The sequence below is a fragment of the Misgurnus anguillicaudatus genome, chromosome 15 (genome assembly GCF_027580225.2).
Source record: "Misgurnus anguillicaudatus chromosome 15, ASM2758022v2, whole genome shotgun sequence".
Lineage (NCBI taxonomy): Eukaryota > Metazoa > Chordata > Actinopteri > Cypriniformes > Cobitidae > Misgurnus > Misgurnus anguillicaudatus.
The window spans coordinates 15,744,572-15,766,972 of NC_073351.2; the positions used below are offsets into that span (position 1 = coordinate 15,744,572).

Sequence of the window (22,401 nt, forward strand, 5' to 3'; positions counted from 1 at the left end):
GGGGCGTGTTTGTTTAGGTGATTTCAAATATCAACATTGGCTTTCAAACATCGTGGACTCCGCCTTTAATGTGTTTGTACTATTATTTGTTATTTTGTGAAATTTCTCCAAAGCAACTGTTCTTTGTTATGTATTGGTTTCTCTCTGTAGCATCTCGCCTTATTGAGAACATGGACCCCACTGTGAACCCATGCGAAAACTTTTACCAGTACGCCTGTGGTGGCTGGCTTAAGAAGAACATCATACCGGAGACAAGTTCACGTTACAGCACTTTCGACATACTCAGAGATGAACTGGAGGTGGTACTCAAAGGTAGAGAAAAACACTGACTATTGTACTAAACTGTACTGTACTCTACAGAGTCAGTAAAATAAGTGACTGAAGAAAATGGCATATGTTGAGATGTTACAGTATATAGGCCTACTGCAGTTTGCATACACCAATGCAATCTCATGGCAATTTGTATGTATTTACGAGGTGGCTAAATTATATTCATTTGTGTAACCGCATGTTTTTGTACGATTTGCTTTCCCCCTGTGGTGTCTGGGCTAGGGGTGGAGTTTCATAATTATATATTTTGTACGCTTGGTACGAACTTCATTTAGCCAACTTATAAAATACGTACAAATTACTGTGAGATCAAGCTGCATATAGTCTACTGTATAAATATTTTTGTTTTTTTAAATCTTTTGGCAAGTGAGAACAAATATAATTAATTCAAGCTTCAGTTAGTTATGGCTGTTGTCAGCCATTTAAAGCTCAGCGGGACTCTGCCCAAGGCTTGGATAGCTGGACTGACATTTATAGCTTTGCTTTATGTTCCCCTTCACACAATAGTGAAACCTCTCAGACAAAAATATTTGAATCTTTGGTGTGTCTTGAAGTATAGAGAGTGCTGATGTTTAGCTACAGGGTACAAGAGGTGGATTGATGATGGGAAAAAGGGTGATGTGAGTCCGGGATTTAAAGGGTTTCTAGAGGAATGAGAGCTCTGCTGACTGACCAGTAATGGGGAGCTTATTGGCCCCAGCATGGACACTGATTTATAGAGACCATTCCCCAGCAGCCTTTTGGGGTCATGGGATGCTTTAGCGGGGGGACATATGAGGATTTGTGGGCTAATGATCAGGCTGTGGAGGTGGAGAAAGCAGCAGTAGTGCAGGAGCTGTGAGGGTTTGTGGATGTGTCGAGGAGTTAAATGTTATCAAATCTGTGGGGAACTCGAGCTCCGGGGGTCAAATGCTACCAGAGCTATCACTTAACCCTGATGGTTGTGCTTGTACACAAGCATTGATAAGAATGTCAAACATTTCTCTCTCTCCATCTCATGTATCGCTCTGTATCATTCCCTCTCTCTGACACGTTCTCGGTGCGCTACCTTTTAGAATTTAATGATGTGTTACAATCAGCCATTTCTTTACAGCCTTTTAATTAAGAGTAGTAATGACTGCTTGATTTATAGCGGCAGCAGACAAAAGCTACTGAGCTGCCATTTATAATTCACGATGAAAATTTCCCAGACTCCTCATAACTTGTTAAATGTTTAATTAATTGAAAATTCTTGCTAATCAATGAACAAACACTTAGATTAAAAAATAACTATTGTTGAGAAAATATGTATTAGTGGTTGTGACTTTCCCTTGCGAAATCTAAATGCCTTCATTAGCATTTCCAGTGTGCTGAGTGTTTGAGAAATTAACAGGAATACTGATTGGAAAATAAGAGCCTATTTAGAGACTTGATTAGACTTTTATGCAAATTAAAATTTGATGAAATTAAGGTTCAGAGCTCTGGCTGTGGTTGGCTATCACTGCAGTTTAACTGTTAGTACTTTTAAATTATAAAAATATTTTAAATATTTGTGCATACATATGTATATATTCCCAATATTCAGACAAGACAACCACCAATATTTATTCCTAAATTATTATGTACCAGACAATCTTGATTATTATTTTTACAATTCACTTATTGAATTAAAATAAGAGAGTATATGATCAAAAGAGTCAAAGCATATTTTATTGTGCAAAACCTGGTTACAAGAGATTTGGACCTGATGCTACCTTAAAAGTCACGCCTGAAAGACTTCCATTAATCAGTGCAAAAACCAAAGTTAAAAAGTATGCTCATAGCACTTTTCTGGTGCTAACATTGCACCTTTGCCGGTCCAGAGTCTGAGGTCCTAATAATGAAAGACTTGACCCTTCACAACAGTTCAACCTAATGGAGCCACACTTTCTCGATTTAACCTGACTTTTATGACCCTCGCTGTTGGCCATTGCATTGCAAGCAAACTAGCTCATAGAGTATAGAACCTGCCAGAAGTAAAGTACATTTGTGAAGTAAATTCTACTCCATTTTATTCTATGACCTCTAGGAATAAATCTATTTGCATGAGATATTCACATGTGAGGACTTGAGACATCGTTTCCAACCAGTGGTCTAGTGGTGCCTGGAGAAGTGGATATGCTCTTCAATTTACGCCCCTATTTTTTTTAAGCTGCTCAACTTAGGTTGAACTCCCTGTGATATAAACAGTGACATGTAAGACTATAGTCTTGTATAATTTGTTTATTCCAAAATGGGCTGGCATTGTCACTGCTGCTTGACTTCTCAGCGTAAGGATCTTTATGAAATAAATATTTTATATTTAGTAACATGCCATCTAATAAAGAAGTCGGTATACTCTGTATATCTGCACTACACCACAGTTTCCAATAAAAAAAAGGAACATTTTATTTCTTTCTTTTGGGTCTTGAAAACACAAACTTTTGAAAATGAATTTTAAAGGCAACTTGCAGTAATAAACATAACTTATTGTTTGCATAAAAAACTGCTAGATGCTTTTGCTGCATTGATTGTTTGTATTTTATGCTCTGTAGAAGAATGTGTACAGTATATGCGCAGACATGTAGTATTTCACCAACTACTGGCCTGGCCAGTTTTTTTTTTCTGCGTAAAAGTGAATTGTTTTGACAACATTGTTGGGTGTACGTGAAATGTTTTAAAAATGCAAAAAATAGACTTTTTTTATTTTTCACTACATCATTTTAAACCTAGCCTTAGTAGTAAAAGAAGATACTACAGAAGTGACAATAAAAAGAGACAGTAAGGAAATGGGAACAGAACGACTTCTGTTACCAATTAAAAATAGTTTTTATGATGAGCCGGTTGGTTCAAAGCAATGGTTTGCTCAGTTTACTTGGGTTGTTTAGATTTGTGTTCATCTGGAGACAAGAGTTGGGTATGAGTTCTTAGCCTTTCTAGGCGAACCATCCTTTCTAAGTATCGAGTGTTCTTGCAGCTGGCTCATTAGCCCTGTAACCTACATTTCTTGTAAAATTTTAAGCACAAGAGCTTAAGCTATAAAAATGATCCTTGAAATAAAAACATAAAATAGAGTTCACAGAAATCTCTCTTGGCCATCTGTATCTCTGGGAATCCCATGTGGGGTTGCGACCAAAAGGTTAGGAATGTCTGGTTTAGGGAGAGAGAGAGCGAGTGAGAGAGTAAGGTAAGTGCGTTTTTAAGAAAAAGTAGAGAAAGTTAAACACGAAAAGAAAACAGTCATAGTTATTTTCTCTTCTGCATGGGAAACTTCCCATGAATTCATTTATGTAAACAGAAATGTTTGGCCAACACGGTATAGACGGTTTCAGCAGTAACAACATAAACAAGCGGCTGTCGCGGTCCGCACGTAACTTCCGGTAAACTCCGCTAATAATAAATAACAACAAAGTACTTTAAACGTAGTTTATTTATATGACAAGCAAAACAACAACACATAGATTACCTAGGAAAGCAAAATATTTGTTATTTTCGACGAGGCATTTGTTCAAGAGATCAGTTTAGCAACTAGTCAGACTACTAAAAAAAACAAAACCGGAAGTAAGGTTCGGATCCAGACGTGTATCACGTGAGTCCGATGAAACCGTCTATACACAGAATAAATACAAGTCAATATATGGATGTTAATGACTAAATGGTAACATATCTCCAGCAGACTTAGTGTGCTATGACAGGCTGTCTGTGAGAGGCATAATCCATATTGAGGTGACAGAAAATGGGATATAAATACGAAAAGCTTTCTGAAGAAGGCCAGCAGGAATACTCATGCATATACATGCAGGAGATGCTAGAGGAAAGGGCTGTTTCCTGCCGGGACAGAGTGAGCTTTGTCGAAGATGTGGGTCAGATAAGGCTACTTGCTGATCTCAGTATCAAAAAGTTACTTTCAATGAGGCTGTATACTGTAGCTTTAATGGCCATTCTATTATAAAGACTTCAAAGTTGCAGTGGAAAAAGCAGTAGTTTGGCTTTGCTATAGACACATGCTATTTGTTTTTTTAACTTACTTTTAAATCTGGACTTTCTTTTTCATTTTTATTGCACATTTTCTGTATTTAATCCATGTTTTTTTTAAATAAAAAGTGAAATTCATGCAAATAATGAAGTAAAGGGTTATAATCTGACATATATAAACATACTGTATATCAGTTGAGCACGTGTTATTTATAAAAGCTAAAATGTTAGATCCTACTGAACTCCACCTGCAAAATATGTTTGAACAAATTGTTCTGGGTGTGTTTATACGGCATTCAGATGCAAAACCACATGTACAAATCAACTACTATTTACTATTTAATTTTTATAAATTTATCCTAATAGCAGTCAAGTGTGCAACACCTTTTCTTAAAGTATTTGCCTATAAAATTGATCTACATTTGCATGCAAAATTAAAACCTGTAATCCGCACATGTCAGATGGATAAAGGAAAAGAGTGGCTGAGATGAAGTGACAGAGTTTTGAAGCTGTAGGGGTTCGTGCCACATGGACACCAGGCGGCCTCTAATCCAATCACACACACATGATCTGTGCCCTTTCACAGGAAACACTCTGAACCAAAGCACTAATTAAAACAAAATCTGAACACAAACCCTGAAAACAGGATACAAGTTGAGAGATTTGGAGCCATAGCTGGTCCAATTATTAAGATAATTGAGATTATTGGGTGAATGAAGGGTAAATGAGATGAGGAGGAAGGATTTTTTGTGTCTCCATGCTTCATTCAGCAGCATGAGGTTTTCATTTAGTTTTCTCACAAACACACTGATTCAGAAAGAAATGCATCTCTAAGGCCCTGTTTACACCTGATGCATGTGTTAGTAATCATGATATTGCTTATACTGTAGTAACATAATATCTCCTGTAAGAATTTGTGACTTAACGTTGCAGAGATTGTCTTTGATTTTGTCACTATGTATGTGTTTAATACTCACTATGTTTAAAACAAAAGTATCTTGAAGTTTCTCTAATTAGTGTTTAAACAACACTACCGATGCAGTGGGGTTGCATGTTTTTCTGACTATACCACCGAATGTAGTTTGGGAGCAACTTTTTGGAACCGGTTATAGGGACACTCCCCCATTTTCCAGCTCCTCTAGAGTTTTGGAATCCATTCAGACAATCTCCGGGTCTGGCGGTACCACTTTTAGCATAGCTTAGCACAATCCATTGAATCTGATTAGACCATTAGCATCACGCTCAAAAATAATCAAAGAGTTGCAATATTTTTCCTATTTAAAACTTGACCCTTCTGTAGTTACATCATGTACTAAGACCGAAGGAAAAAAAAGCTGCAGTTTTTTAGGCTGATATGTCTAGCAACTATACTCTCATTCTGGCGTAATAATCAAGGACTTTGCTGATGTAACATGGCTGCATGGGGCGCAATGATATTACGCAGCACCCGAAAATGCCATTGAAAGTAACCAAGGGGACTATTTTCAGGCGCTGCACCGAAACTCTTTGGTTAGTTTAGAGCGCGATGCTAATGGTCTAATTGAATTCAATAGATTATGCTAAGCAATGCTAAAAGTGGTAGCGCCAGACCCAGAGATCAGCTGAATGGATTCTAAAACAGTAAAAATCAAATGTTTCACTCTAGGGGAGCAGGAAAATGAGCCTGTTTTCAAAAAAGTGGAGGTTCCCTCTAACACGTACAGTATTACAGTATAGTACTTGTGGTCAGGTCACACAAGACTGGGACAGGTGTAAATAAAGTGTAAGGTCATAATGTGGCGTTCATTGGTACTTTACCATTTTCTTACTACAGGAGTGATGGAGCGGAAGGAAAATGAAACCAGTAGCGCATTAAACAAAGCCAAGATCCTCTACAAGTCCTGCACCAATGAAAGTAAGTAAAGTTACATTTAGACTTAGGACTGGGTTGTCAATTGTTGTAAAGACACCCAAAATGCTATTTTGACATTGTCCATGTAGGACGTCATTAGAAAACCATTACTGTATGTCGTAATCGTCCAACAGTAAAGAGATTCTCCAAAGATAGGAACTTCAGAGGATATCAATATTCATTGCGTGCTAAACTAAGCATGCATTACTTCAATATTTTGCATTTTTCTGACAGGCCACATTGAACAGAGAGGTGGGTCACCTCTACTGACAATGCTGCCAGATGTCTTCGAGTGGCCCGTAGCAACAGATGATTGGGACAACACATACGGTATGAGAAGGATTTTTCATGCATAACCCCAAAGACCTCATCGGTTGACTATATTACAATTCATCTCCTCTTGTCTTTTCTCTTCTTCTCCTCGCATCTGCAGGAATTAATTGGACAGCAGAAGATGCCATAGCCAGACTAAATGAGAAATATGGAAAGCAAGTCCTTATTAGCTTTTTTATTGGTACAGATGACAAAGACTCCAATGCACACATCATTCATGTAGGTGTGCACAAAAACAGACTACAGTACATCTGTTCTGTGTTTTATGTAGACACAAATGCACATAAACAGTTTTTGTGTATTTTCTCAGTAAAAACTTTTCTCTAAACAGCCATAACCTTTCCCTGCAAGGGGCCTTTTAAACGAAACACTTAACATCACAAAATCTTTATGAACAAACAGAACACCTATTTATGTGCCTTAGAGGGGGCTTTTGAGTGCTTTCTTTGTTTTAATTGCAGTAAATGATACCATTTTACTGGGATGGCTCTTTGGTATCAGGTTATATTGGGTTTCTTATTAAGAATGAAAGGGTGATTGTCTGTTTGGTTTTATTTTCTGTGCTAGTTTGACCAGCCCCTTCTTGGCTTACCCATCAGAGACTACTATGCATGCACTGGACCATATGCGGAGGTAAGAAAGACTTTGTTTATATGGACAGCAGTCATCTAATTATTGAACTTATTCTGAATTTAATTTTGTTGGCCATGTAAACTGTCTTGACTTTCCTGTTCAACAGTTACAGGTAGATTTAGTCAAATCTATCTTCTTGAAAGACAAACTGAAACCAATATGAATTCTATACTGTCAGAAAGTACACAAGTACAAAACTGTACCCCTTTTGTCACTGTGGCGGTACCTTAATGGCGCTTTTCCATTGCATAGTACCCCACGGTTTAGTTTAGTTTGGGTCGGGTCAGCTCATCTCACTTTGGCGTGGTTAGCTTTTCCATCGAGTTTAGTATCACTTCGCAGTGGGAGGGATCATAGGTGTGTTTTTATATTTGCACTGCCTACTGTTGTGACATCATGCAAGTGAGAGGTTCGTTGTAAATTCCCATACATTCATTTATTTCTCAGTCTGCAACAAAATTAAAATTGACCACAACAAATAGATGCTCCGCTTGAAGTTGCATTTAAGCATATATGTGGACGTGCGCATAGTCTGGAAAAAAACTGTTATGGTGTTCCTGATTCACAACCTGTGTATGTTTTTCATCACTAAAAGGGAGTTTGGGAACTTATAGTACACATGACAACATGTTTGCTCGAGACAGCGCAAGCTAGCACGTAAGGTAAAGCTAATCCTTTACATTATAGCGATGATGCTGGTAGTGACGATTCTCTCAGACCAATCTCTACAGTGTTTTCATGTGATATTTTTTGGTATCAGCTCGGGTCGCTTGGAACCCCAACCAAGGTGGTACGAAAAAAGTATTGGGTACTACGTACTGCACCCAATGGAAAAGCTCCCAAAAGTAAGCTGACCCGACCCAAACTAAACCAGATCCAACCGTGGGGTACTATGCAATGGAAAGCATCATAAGGTTCTGTTTTGTACCTTTACAGGTATACAATATATAATACCTTCTTTGGATACATTACATTACCTTATGGACCTTTTCCGTACCTTTAAAAGTACAGGAAAATTTTTGTATCCCTAATATTTAACTGATACACAATATAACCTAAGAGTATAAAATTGTACCCAAAAAGGTACAACATTTCAATGTGTTATACATGTATAAAGGTACAAAATGAACATATGAGGGTACCACCACAGTGACAGAAAAAGTACAGTTTAGGTGAATGATGGCTTGGTGGACAGTGGACCACATCTGTTAGTTATCATCTAATTATTATTCAAGTCAGACTTATTAACTCTCAAGTGCCTATGTGCCTTTAATATATTCCAGGCCTGGCTGGTAAATTAGAAACAAAATGGATAGTATAAAGGTTGGGGAGCCTCAGTTCACCAGAAAGGAACAAACACATAAAACATTTGTCTTTTATTTCTATAGACCTTTCTGCAGGAAAGCTAAAACTCACTTAATAATTTTGTCAATGTACAAATGCTTTTTACAAACAATTAACTGGAGAATCTGTAGGCTCGTATTTTAGTCAAGAACATGTGCATTCTTACGGGTATTGAATTTAGCACTCATGTGTTTCCAATGTGTACTTTTTCTCAGGCTTGTGATACATATGTGAACTTCATGACTGATTTGGCGAAACTCATCAGAACTGACCGGAGACTTGACGTTAATGAAACCAATATCAAACAAGAGGTTTCTCGAGTGATGATGTTGGAGAAGGAAATTGCTAATGTAAGTGAGGATAAGCTTCTAAAATCCTAACCACCTTCCAACCAATCACTGAGACTGGCCAGAGGTTTAATGATGGATGAGAATATAGGGCTAATTTTTAATGCCATCGAGAAGACAGTTGAATATGAGAAACTAAATCTTATAATCTACAATCTAAATCAATCATCTACGAAAATGCCAAATGTGTTAGCAATTTACTAACAAGGCACACATTAAGGAACATAGACACAATATCTGTTTTCTATCATGACCAACGCAATTAAATTCAAGTTAAATAATAGCACAAATACCAATGAACTGCCGCACACAAATCTTAGTAAATCAGTTTGCAGGATTTATTTCAATACTCTCCTCCCATAAATTTCACGTCTGAAAGGGGAAACTCCTATAAATGCATAAGCAATTAAGTCAGTCATGTCTAAACAACTGTGTCTACGCCTTTTCACTACTAACATTTTACTGTGTGTCTTAAAGGACAAGTTTGGTATTTTACACTTAAAGCCCTGTTTTCAGATTGTTTATGATGAAATAGAACGGTTTTGACTGAAATTTGGACATATGATGCTGGCCCGAGAATTTTCGAGTGCTTGTTGTATCACCTCCCAGTCCCACCACTACAATGGGTGTATAGGTGCACTGGAACAATCCTTCCTAAAATGCATTAAACTTTCGTTTACAAAGACGTGAAACTCACCGAGTGGTCAGGGGTGTTCACTGATATGCTCACACAAAAATCGCTGCAAAAGATGCATTCCAACAGGTTTTATCACAGTTTTTGTCCAACTCCATTGACTTTTTAGATGTGCTGTGAGGTACGGCATTACTCCGTGCCTGGACATTGTTTGTATTCTTGCAATTGGCAAAGGTGGATTATCGCCACCAACTGGGCTGGAGTGTTTATTAGTCAAGCTCTCAGCGGAAGAATATACGGGTGTGAAGTGTTTTGAAAAATAGGTCCACAAGTTTACAACGAATGGTAAAACACCTGTTGGAAAGCATCTTTTGCAGCGATTTTTGTGTGAGCATATCAGTGAACACCCCTGACCACTCGGAGCCTATTTATCTGAAAAGTACTGTGTAGTTACTTTAATATGTTCATTGTGCATTCAGCGCTCATAGTTAGTTTTTTGGTTTTACTCATAGGTTGTGTCTGTGCTCCACATTGAAACAATTAGCTAGAGTGGCTGTATCAGCTGCTCAATTTGTAAATATAGGTGACATGTTTCTTTCCACAAGTTATAGTCATGTTTTTACCTTTTACGATAGTGAGCTCATTCCTACTCAGTTTACAGAGTATGGATTACAGTCCTAATAAATGTGTTCAAGTTAAGTTTGAGCTGATGTCAGACCCACACTGCTGCTGAGACATTCTTACTGACAGTAATTAAATGGCCAAGCTCATTGCATCATATGTATTTGTGCAACAGGGTGGGTTTGGCTCTAGGTTACATCTTCAAGATTTGATGCTGTATGCTGGCAAAACTTTTAAATGTTTCAATTTGTGGGATTCTGTGTTTATAAAATAAGAAAATTGGATAAAGATATCATGCTCTTGTATCTGCCTCTCATTCCCTATGAAATACTCTACCACCCTTGTAGAGATGTACTGGATCTCCCTTATGTAATACATTTACTGTCATTGCAGGCGACAGACACACTAGAGGACAGAAACAACCCGGTTCTGCTTTATAACAAGATGCCTCTGGAGACACTGAACAACAACTTCACCCTGGAGTTTGACTCTGAGGTAAAAAAATTAATCTCCTATAAGAGACTTTATGCGATGTCTTAAAGTTTATAAGTGTATTTCTGCCAGTAGCACCACTAAACAGTACTAAAACTGTAAGAATAACAAGTTCATTGGCTGGGCAGACATACAGTATAATTCTGGACCTAACATATGCTATTGGTCGAGCACGTGTTGCTACTCTGTCAGGCTGGGGATGCACAAATCACCTTAGTTGTTTTAAAGGACAAGTTCGGTATTTTACACTTAAAGCCCTGTTTTCGGACGGTTTATGATGGGGTGGAACGGTTTTGACTGAAGTTTCGACGTGTGGTGCTGGCCTGAGAATTTTCGGGTGTTTCTTGTATCACCTCCCAATATATAATGGCTATATGGGTGCACTGGAACAATCCTTCCTAAAATGCAATAAACTTTCATTGACAAAGACGTGAAACTCACCGAGTGGTCAGGGGTGTTCACTGGTGTGCTCACACAAAAATCGCTGCAAAAGACGCATTCCAACAGGTTTTATCGTAGTTTTTGTCCAACTCCATTGACTTGTATTAGTTGTGCTGTGAGGTACGGGATTACTCCGTGCCGGGAACTTTGTTGGTATTCTTGCAATTTGCAAAGGCGGATTAGCGCCACCAACTGGGCTGGAGTGTCTATTATTCAAGCTCTCAACGGAAGAATATACGAGTGTGAGGCGTTTGGAAAAATAGGTCCACAAGTTTACAACGAATGCTAAAACACCTGTTGGAAAGCATCTTTTGCAGCGATTTTTGTTCGAGCATATCAGTGAACACCCCTGACTGCTCGGTGAGTTTCACGTCTTTGTAAACGAAAGTTTAATGCATTTTAGGAAGGATTGTTCCTGTTCACCTATACACCCATTGTAGAGGTGAGAGGTGAAACAACAAACATCCGAAAAATCTCGGGGCAGCCGCATATGTCGAAATTTCGGTCAAAACCGTTCAATTTCGTCATAAACAATCTGAAAACAGGGCTTTAAGTGTAAAATACCGAACTTGTCCTTTAATAATGATCTATACATAATATTATTGATCCTATCATAATTTCTTATGCAATATTCTCGTTCAGGTGTTCAACTGGACCCGCTTTACTAAAAAGATCATGGATACAGTCAGTGTTAATGTTACAGACAGTGAGGATGTTATTGTGTATGCCCCAAACTACTTTAAGAGGCTCAACCCTATCCTTGCCAAGTACACAAAGAGGTAGTTCCCACAGACTGATCAAGTATGCATAGCTTCCAGAATGTGTCACTAAAATATTACTGTATATAAACACCAGCATATACTTACACTAAACTATAACATGCCAGAATATAATAGCATACTGTTGTTTACCTTAGCTTACTTGTTTGTGCAGAGACATTCATAACTACATTGTGTGGCGCTTTATTATGAATCTGGTGGTTGGTTTGAGCAGGCCGTACAGGGAGACCAGAAAAGCCTTCAGAAAGGTAAATGACAAGGAAAATCTCAAACTGTGAATTGCCTGCCATGTTTCATTCAAGGTTTTATACAATAGTATACAATTGGTCAATGTATGTGTGCCCTGGGAATTGCAAATTAACTATGGTTTTCTGGTAGGATCAATAGTTTAACCATGATTTATTGTTTGCAGATTGTAATCAATACACCAAACATATGGTTACTACACTTTTAACATAATGAAACCAAAGTTAATATTCAAAAGGTGTTGGCATTTCTAGCTCAATTTGAGCTTCAAGAACTAGTTGAGCTACAGCAACTTGACCCCTTCTGCTTTTTCTCTTTACTCAGGCTATCTATGGGACCAGCTCCGAAGCAGCAGTTTGGAGGCAATGTGCCATCTATGTCAACAACAACATGGACAGCGCTGTGGGGAGATTGTATGTGGATGAAGCCTTCGCTGGAGATAGCAAAGAGATGGTAAGCAGCATCTGTGTGTGGTGTGCGTGTAGGTCCTAAATGGGTCTCGGGACTTCTTGTGGGTACGATACGCTCAAGCTTGCGTGGGTTGATTTGAGTTGTGTTTCTGCGTATGTAAGAACAGCTGAGCAGTGTATCAGTACCACCTGTTGTAAAACACGCTCTTTAACACTCCATTAATCACTGGACGCCCTTGGCCTCAAGCCCACTACATGTACATTGACAATATCCTTCTGCATGTTCCAATGTTGTGTGAAACTGCAGACCAGCATTTCTATGATAAAAAAAATACAACAAATCAGTATAAAACAGACCTGATGTGGGTGTCCATGATCAGGTGACCTAAACACATTTCTCCTGCAAATCATTCCTCACTGCATCCATGTTGTTCCAGGCAGTACTAGGTCACCAGGATAACGTTACAGATTTGCACACAAAATATATGCCAATCATTAGCCCGTTCAACAACATCAGATAACAGCATTCTGCAGGCTCTCAAATTTTCCTTAGTATCTGTCTGCCAGTTTTGATAAATGGGAGAACACTGTATTTGTCAGATGAAAAACAAACCTATCACTTAAAATATTAAAGTCCCTCATTGGCAGTGAATTTCCATATCTTTATTTTTTGGCAGACATTAAAGGCACACACATTTATATAAACACCGTCCTTTAAAGGCGGGGTGCATGATCTCTGAAAGCCAATGTTGATATTTGAAATCACCTAAACAAACACGCCTCACCCCAATAGAATCTGGACCTTCTTTTGATAGACCCGCCCCACACATACGCAACCCGGGCAACGAAGTCGAGTAGTAGACACGCCCTTGGTATGATTGTGTTTGTTCATTATATTTACTATTTCGTAAAGATACACTCACCAAAAGGATTATTAGGAACACCTGTTTAATTTCTCATTAATGCAATTATCTAATCAACCAATCACATGGCAGTTGCTTCAATGCATTTAGGGGTGGTCCTGGTCAAGACAATCTCCTGAACAACAAACTGAATGTCAGAATGGGAAAGAAAAGAGATTTAAGCAATTTTGAGCGTGGCCTGGTTGTTGGTGCCAGAGGGGCTGGTCTGAGTATTTCACAATCTGCTCAGTTACTGGGATTTTCACACACAACCATTTCTAGGGTCTACAAAGAATGGTGTGAAAAGGGAACAATATCCAGTATGCGGCAGTCCTGTGGGCAAAAATGCCTTGTTGATGCTAGAGATCAGAGGAGAATGGGCTGACTGATTCAAGCTGATAGAAGAGCAACTTTGACTTAAATAACCACTCATTACAACCGAGGTATGCAGCAAAGCATTTGTGAAGCCAAAACATGCACAACCTTGAGGCGGATGGGCTACAACAGCAGAAAACCCCACCAGGTACCACTCATCTCCACCACAAATAGGAAAAAGAGGCTAGAATTTGCATGAGCTCACCAAAAATTGGACAGTTGAAGACTAGAAAAATGTTGCCTGGTCTGATGAGTCTCGATTTCTGCTGAGACATTCAGATGGTCGAGTCAGAATTTGGCGTAAACAGAATGAGACCATGGATTCATCATGCCTTGTTACCACTGTGCAGGATGGTGGTGGTGGTGTAATGGTGTGGGGGATGTTTTCTTGTCACACTTTAGGCCCCTTAGTGCCAATTGGGCATTGTATAAATGTCACGGCCTACCTGAGCATTGTTTCTGACCATGTCCATCCCTTTATGACCACCATGTACCCATCCTCTGATGGCTACTTCCAGCAAGATAATGCACCATGTCACAAAGCTCCAATCATTTTAAATTGGTTTGTTGAACATGACAATGAGTTCACTATACTAAAAGGGCCCCCACAGTCACCAGATCTCAACCCAATAGAGCATCTTTGGCATGTGGTGGAATGGGAGCTTCGTGCCCTGGATGTGCATCCCACAAATCTCCATCAACTGCAAGATGCTATCCTATCAATATGGGCCAACATTTCTAAAGAATGCTTTCAGCACCTTGTTGAATCAATGCCACATAGAACTAAGGCAATTCTGAACGGGGGTCAAACACATTATAAGTATGGTGTTCCTAATAATCCTTTAGATCAGTTTGATCTTAAGTTCACAAAACACATTACATTTTCTATCTCTTAAAAGTAAATGCTTCTGACTTAAACCTCTGTGGAGAAATGTCTCATAGTGTCCTTTGTGTTTGGCTCAGATGGATGAGATGATCACTAACATCAGAGAGGTGTTTGTGAGTAACCTTGATGATCTAACCTGGATGGACGCTGAAACTAAGAAAGCTGCAGAGGAGAAGGTAAAATTTATTTTACCTTCCGTGTTTTTTTAACCTGATCAAAAAAAACTTATCAACTTGAACAATGAAGATAAAGAACATTAATTCTATCACCCAAGCAATAGTATGTTAAAGCTGAACCAAAGATCTTTAAAGTGTGTAACTGCAATTTTGCTGTTTTCTATTTTTTTAACATGTGCAATATTCCACCCACCCATCCAAAGCTATTGTTATCATTTCACTATTCTTTGTCACAACAGGCACGAGCAATCCGAGAAAGAATTGGTTTCTCAGAAAACATAATGAACGACACATACCTGGACCAGGAGTACCAAGAAGTGAGTGGCTACAAGAAGAATGGTTGACGAACAGAAATTCATTTGCGATTGTATTCAAATCGATGTGTTGTGCAAATCCTTCTTGTTATCAGTTAAGCTACAGTGAGGATAAATACTTTGAGAACATCATGATGAACCTGGAGTATGGCCAGAAGAAACGTCTGAAGAAGTTAAGAGTAAAAGTGAACAAAGACGAGTAAGATCTCCTCATCATGTGATTTTTTTAAACTACAGTCTCTCCGAAATAGCACTGTCATTTTTCAAGATTCATAATGGCCATTACCCGTACTAATAAAGATGTTTCATTAAAAATTAAAGAGTGATATGTATTATTAATTCAAGGTGGATCACAGGAGCTGCTGTGGTCAACGCATTCTACTCATCTAGCAGAAACCAAATAGGTAACTGAATCACAAAAATGTATGAATGTCAGTAAAAAAAACTTTTTAATACTCATTGAATATTAATATTCAGTTCTTTTTTCTCAGTATTTCCTGCAGGTATTCTTCAGCCTCCTTTTTTTGGTAAAGGTCAGCCCTGGTCTTTGAACTACGGAGGCATTGGGATGGTCATTGGACATGAGATCACTCATGGCTTTGATGACAATGGTATCTGAACAACAAGAGCAAAACACTCTTATTGAGGTTAAGAGTGTACTCCATTTGTGCTTGACTTTGTGTCATTTCTATTCTCGTTCAGGACGTAATTTTGATAAAGAAGGTGACCTCAAAGACTGGTGGACTCCAACGTCGACTCAGAAATTCCATGATCTTTCGAAATGCATTGTGGACCAGTATGGAAGCTTCTCTTGGGACCTGGCAAATGGACAAAATGTATTATATCATGGCAAATATTTTCCATTTGCAATGACTGTCTAATCTTGCCAGACCATTTTTTAATGAGGCACATAATGTGGGGAAAGTAATCAGTAGAAATGACAAATAATGTTCAGTGCAACAAAGCTCGCAATTCGAAACCATTGAGCAAACAGTCCTGCTCAGGCTGTTTACTGTATTTTGCACATTATTCTTTCATGTCCCCGTCAAAGGCTCCTCATAGCTTTCTGTGAGTTTTTGACAGCAGTAATTTGGACCTCATTGTCAACAAATAGTCTTCCTGGAAGTAGAGTAAGCAGTGATTTTCTGGAGATGTAGAAAGACATCTAAATTACTGTCTTATTTTCTGTTCTCTCTCATGTGTCCTTTGTGTGAACAGCTAAATGGGAATAATACCCTTGGGGAGAACATAGCTGACAATGGGGGCATCCGGCAGTCTTATCAGGTAAGTACAGGACATCACAGCCTTCGCTGTGGATGCCTTGTCATCCTTCTTTACTGCCAGAGGAATGGGTTTAGTTTAACACACTTTTACTTCCAAAACAATTCTGGTTAATAAAAAGTGAAATACTCTTAGTGGTCTCAAACTGCAGATGAATTGTGTAGTTCACTTCAGTTAAAGTCTCTATGATTGCCAATAGTAATTGAATAATAACAGCTTAGGGGATAGGTATAAAGGAGAAACCGTTTTGAGTAATGCAGGTTCGGCCATTTGCATGCATGACTTAGACAGGAAACTTGTTTTTCTTGATACCCTAATTGTTATCATAAGACTTTAAGCTTTTATTGAAATATATTTTAACAGTTTTATGGTAGACGTTTCATGATGTCACAAGCGGTCCACCCATTTTATATCACTGCCACTTTCAAACAGCCGAGAACCGGCGCTGTGCAATCAAATAAGCCGTGTTTGAAGGCTCCTAAAGTGAACTCATAATAAACTCGGGCAGTTCTGCTGCGGATGGCTTTTCTGTCAGACTGTGATGACAGATAGAATCGGCTTAATAGTTTAGTCTCCCAGAAAGCCAAAGGGGAGAAAATGGCTCATGATCCGAATGTGTTTAATGCTAGCTCTCAGTGAACCATCAAATATGGACTTTCAGTGTATAAGATGCAATCACAAATCTGTCACAGATTCACGGGTCACATGTGATTCGCATTTTCTGCAGAGAGCTATTGGCTGTGAGATGACACTTTATGTCTGATGTTAATTACTGTTTAGAAATCTCAAGGACGAGACTTTGTTTCCAATAACAGCTTCCTATAATTCTTCATCGTCACTGTGTTCTCACTTTTCCAGGCCTACAAGAACTATGTGAAGAAGCATGGGAAGGAAGCTCCTCTGCCTGGAATAGACCTCAGTCATGATCAACTTTTTTTCCTTAACTTTGCACAGGTAAAAAATTATATATATATGGAGATAAAGTATGAATATAAATAAACCACCTTAGCGGGTCACAATACAAGAAAATCATTTTCACAATCCACCTAAAGGATTAGTCCATTTTCTTAAAAAAAAAATTCCAGATAATTTACTCACCACCATGTCATCCAAAATGTTGATGTCTTTCTTTGTTGTTTTTTGAGGAAAACATTCCAGGATTTTTCTGGAACAGTTTTAATGCAGTTTTAGGGGCTAATCACACCAAACGCGCTTTAAATGCTTGGAAACGCAAGATGTTTTTTTTAAAAAGGCAGTGCGTCGCGGCTTTTTATATTGCTAAGCAACCACCGAGTCAGCTGTCTTCTCAATCAAATATTGAAGCGTGAGTGCTCTTTTGCTGTTAACTGTCATATTAGCAGAAACTATAAAAAGAGGGCGCTTGCTCTGACCTTGTTTGAGGGTGAGAGGTGCACAAACACGCAGGAGAGAGTGAGCGAGTGGAGTCCGGTTCTTCAAAGCAACTTGATTGCCCGCCTCTCCCCTCATTCGATTGGACAATGGAAAGAAGCGAATGATGTCAGGCGCTTCTCTGCTCTCAGCGCTCCTTCGGCAAAAACCTGCAACTGCCATAAATGCTTTTGGTGTGATCAGCCCCTAAAATTGCAGTTTCAAAGGACTCTAAATGATCCCAAACGAGGCATACTGGTGTTATCTAACGAAACGATTGTCATTTTTGGCAAAAAAAAAATATATAACAATATGCACTTTTAAACCACAACTTATCGTCTTTCTCCGGTCCTGTGACACGCCAGTGCGACAATGATAAACTGCATTAAAACTGTTAAGTGTTGGGGTCCATTAAAGTCCATTAAAATGAGAAAAATCCTGGAATGTTTTCCTCAAAAAACGTAATTTCTTCTCACCTGAACAAAGAAAGACATCAACATTTTGGATGACATGGTGGTGAGTAAATTATCTAGATTTTTTTTAAGAAAATTGACTAATCCTTTGGGCCCTATTTTAACGATCTAAGTGCATTGTCTAAAGCGCACAGCGCAACGTCTAAATGGGCGTGTCCGAATCCACTTTTGCTAATTTAAGGACGGGAAAAATGGTTTGTCCACCAAGCGCATGGTCGAAAAGGGTTGGTCCTATTGTAATGAGAGTATTTTGGGCGTAACGTGCAATAAACCAATGAGAGTCTCAGCTTTCATCCCCTTTAAAAGCCAGTTGCGCTGGCACTATGTCTAATCCCTATTTAGATGACGGACTTTGTAAACTGAAAAACTAAGCGGAGGAAGAAGATCCCCAGTTTAAGATTAATGTTAAATAATTGTGTTGTTTTTCACTTGTATTGAAATTTTTATTTTTTATTAAAACCTTTAAAAATCGTTTTCTTATAGTCATGAAAGTAAAAAAGTAGGCTTGTAATTGCTTTAAATGTATGGCTATCCAATATCATCAAAAAATAATTTACAAGTATGTAAGATAAGGTTTGTACTCTAAAAATACTTTATTTGTAACAAACAGGAGATAAGAATTTACAAACGGCCCTCTGCACGTTTCAGCACTTGGACAGCGTTTTTTTTTTAAGCATTATTTAAAAATGTTTCTCATCTCACCATATCCACAGGCACAAAGTCATCATATACAATAAATCCGTGAGGTAGCATTTAAAAACATTTAAAAATAGATGCATTTGTTTAAAGCAAAGCATTTATTTACTTACCAGGCGACAGGTGAAGCAGCTCTTTGTGCCTTCTAACGTCTCATAATTAGTCCTCATTTATGTCCAAGAGACTCAATAATAATCTTTTACATTCAATCCTTTAATCTTTCATATTTAAAAGCGTTTTTTTGCTGCTGCGCATTCATGTACTATGTGATAAGCAAACCCGCGTTGTCGTCCCGTTTATAGGCGCATATTACTAATCTCTCTTTAAATAACATAAAACATATTGCGCCATTGACTTTAGACTTTAGACCAGGTTTTTGTTGGTCAATGGCGTAGTTTATTTTAGTTCCCCCAAAATATCAACGCGCCAACAATGCGCCTGAACACACCTCGTTTTCAGATCAGAACGCCCATGGGCGCAAAAGGGGGCGCAAATGCATATGCTATTTAAACAACGTGGCACTAAACGTGAAAATTATAATTGCGCAGGGTGGAAACTAGCGAAAGACACTTCCGTCGCGCATTGCGCCGGGTGTAAGATAGAGCCCTTTAACTTTAAAATTAGATAGAATAATTAACTATTTGAATACTAATGCTTCAGAGTAAGACAAACTTGAGATTAATGTGTATTGTAAGTGAAGCATTCTTCCTAAACGGCATTCTTTTTTTCAAGGTGTGGTGTGGTACACATAGACCAGAGCATGCTGTCAACTCAATCAAAACAGATGTCCATAGCCCAGGGAAGTTCAGGTACATGCATCTTTATTCACCAAGATTATTCTTGTGTTTGATGTTCATGCATTTTGACTGTTACCATGCCCTCCATTGTTTCTTCTCTGTGCAGAGTTCTTGGGTCATTACAGAACTTCCCAGAGTTTGCCAAAGCCTTCCAGTGCCAGAATAATCACAATATGGTGCCTCGTAACATTTGCCGGGTGTGGTGATTACTCGTGGACCAGAAGATGAAGGTTTTTTGGAGGTCCTATGGTCTGTAGAAACTCTGCTGACTATTAGACCACAATTGCGGAAGCTGAGAAATACCCTCGACAGGGTAAGCTAGGGCCGTAATGCTCAACTCCACCAGTGCACTTGAGCCATACACAGAGAGGGGGAGCTGTCTCAATACACTCCTATAAGCAATGGTTTATCTGATTTTAGTTTGTGAGATCATTACTCAGTCCATGGCTTTTACTGTTTCCAAACACTATGTCAAATCTAAAGTGAAGATTGTGTAGAGGTACTGTTCATTTTGATTGAATTATGGTAATATCAAGTAAAACTGTGAATTGGAGATATCAGTAGCATTATGTATATAAATATTTATCGCAATACCAATATATGTCCACTGCTTGTACCAACACCTGTCAACCAGAATAGATTCAGTAAGCTAAACTATGACACCACACAGCTATGACAAGAACTGTTATGTATAATACAATGGGAGTTAATAGATAGTCAGTGAACTACAATAAAATAAAAATACTCTGTATTCATTTATTTAAAAAAAGATGATTTAACTAAATTGCATACAGTGCAATGTAAAATTAAAATATGTAGACTCATTTGTAATTTGTATGAAGTTTTACATAGATTGTCATGAAGATCATGAATGATTAACTAAGATTTGTTGAACATATAAACATTTGTCAGTATGTACAATGTATCAGACTTTGAATGTTTAATATGTTATGAAAGAGGTCTGCTTACATTATTTGAATGTTTGGCATGTGTGTTTGTCTACATTTGATTGTTTTTCTTTTTCCATTGTGCTCGCCTTGACATTTGCTTGTATGAATGGGTGCACATTTGACGAATAATCTCCAGCCTGTCCAGCTTTATTGACTTAACGCCTTAAAATGATCTATCAATGTTTTATGAAATACAAGGCAGAATAAGTCCTACTGTGACCAATCCATGCACACAGTACATTATAATGCCAAAGATTTTTACAGTTATTTACATTCTGTGATTTTGTGTTCATCTACCAAATTTATACGGTAATAATTTCTGAACTGCTGGACCAAACTCTTCACGCATTTTTTTAGGCAATGACACACACTGCCAAAATGATATATATGTATATTTTTCTTTCACTACATTAATGAAAATGAGATTACATTTCTGATATTATTAGTGATTAGGTTATAGTTTGATGTATTATAAATAAGCTGTACGACATCTTTCTTTTTCAAAGGCATGGGGCCTTTTTAACACCTATCAGACACTGCTCCCCCTCTAACAGAGTCCAATACTGTTCACCAAAATCCATCTCAATCACTTCACAGACGAATATACCTCAGATGCCTGTATTTAGATACTTTGTAATAAACATCTTAAAGAGAAATTTGTTTTAATAATAAATTGTTAATGTAAACCCTGTCTCCGTTCTGCATTTATTTCTCACACTACCACTTAGAAAAAACATTGAACGGGGAACATAATCAGGCTTCAGAAACAGGCATCCACTCTGGCATTTTTTTGGCAGGCAAACAAGCCCTGTGAGACAAAGCGTACCAGCGGCCAGTGAAGAGAAACACAGCTTTATTTCTCTATGTAATGTCTTAATGCATTGGGTAAGAGTCAGTTTGGGTTAAAACTTCCATATGGGGCTTTGCAAAAGGTCATAGCACTTTACAGTGCACACGCACACCAAAAAGCATCACCACATGGATTCTCCTTTCTACACTCCCATCATATTAGTCCTGTTCGCTATCTTTATGGGCTATTTGTGGATGAGTTAAATATACAGCACACTACTGATTTAAACAGATTTGCTGGCTCACTGGTGACAGGTTGCAGTGAGAAACGCCAAGCCATCGATGAGCACTTTGGAGCAATAAATGTTTTTTTCTGTGAAGGCCTTTCTATTGACCTTAAACATTATTTAATTTATTTTTAAGACATTTGCATTTTTCTCCCTTTCACTGTGGTTGGACAGTTTATTATTAAATTAAAGCTTGTCCAACAATATGCATTATAACTTTATTTAGGAGCAAATTCATATTCTCTCTTCAAACTGCCCTTACCAAACACCAATAATGAAATTTGCTTGTAAATAAGCAGATGTACATTCTCAACCACACACACAAATAATAATAATAATAATTTAATGATTCTTACAACCTGACTTACACTTATTTTGCTTGCACTTTTATAAAATCTCTTGTCCTAAAATGTCATGATGAATATTTAAACTTTAATTAGCTGTAATGCAGCTGTTTGGCAGTAACTTTGTAGATTTAAATTCATGTTATTTAGTCTACTGGCAACAGTTTGTTCAAAGTTAAATGAACATTACACAATAATAAATCTTTATCTCATGCAAAGCATGTCTTTATGGTATATGTGTACATTGTATGCTTCACAAAAATAAGTTT

At 38.0% G+C, this 22,401-nt stretch overlaps 1 protein-coding gene across 1 annotated transcript in view; it reads left to right on the top strand.

Annotated features, from left to right (window-relative positions):
• Positions 1-21,403, top strand: part of LOC129419196 (neprilysin) — a 41,322-nt gene extending 19,919 nt beyond the window's left edge. Inside the window, exons 4-23 of the mRNA XM_055174250.2 lie at positions 151-312; positions 6,116-6,196; positions 6,428-6,523; positions 6,627-6,745; positions 7,094-7,159; positions 8,719-8,853; positions 10,499-10,600; positions 11,681-11,817; positions 11,972-12,065; positions 12,388-12,516; positions 14,714-14,812; positions 15,052-15,129; positions 15,222-15,325; positions 15,472-15,530; positions 15,618-15,737; positions 15,829-15,962; positions 16,345-16,410; positions 17,266-17,361; positions 19,698-19,774; positions 19,869-21,403. Of these exons, the coding sequence (XP_055030225.2) occupies positions 151-312; positions 6,116-6,196; positions 6,428-6,523; positions 6,627-6,745; positions 7,094-7,159; positions 8,719-8,853; positions 10,499-10,600; positions 11,681-11,817; positions 11,972-12,065; positions 12,388-12,516; positions 14,714-14,812; positions 15,052-15,129; positions 15,222-15,325; positions 15,472-15,530; positions 15,618-15,737; positions 15,829-15,962; positions 16,345-16,410; positions 17,266-17,361; positions 19,698-19,774; positions 19,869-19,968 (2,054 nt within the window). The 3' untranslated portion in view covers positions 19,969-21,403. The remainder of the gene's footprint in view (positions 1-150; positions 313-6,115; positions 6,197-6,427; positions 6,524-6,626; positions 6,746-7,093; positions 7,160-8,718; positions 8,854-10,498; positions 10,601-11,680; positions 11,818-11,971; positions 12,066-12,387; positions 12,517-14,713; positions 14,813-15,051; positions 15,130-15,221; positions 15,326-15,471; positions 15,531-15,617; positions 15,738-15,828; positions 15,963-16,344; positions 16,411-17,265; positions 17,362-19,697; positions 19,775-19,868) is intronic.
• The last annotated feature ends 998 nt before the right edge of the window (positions 21,404-22,401 follow it).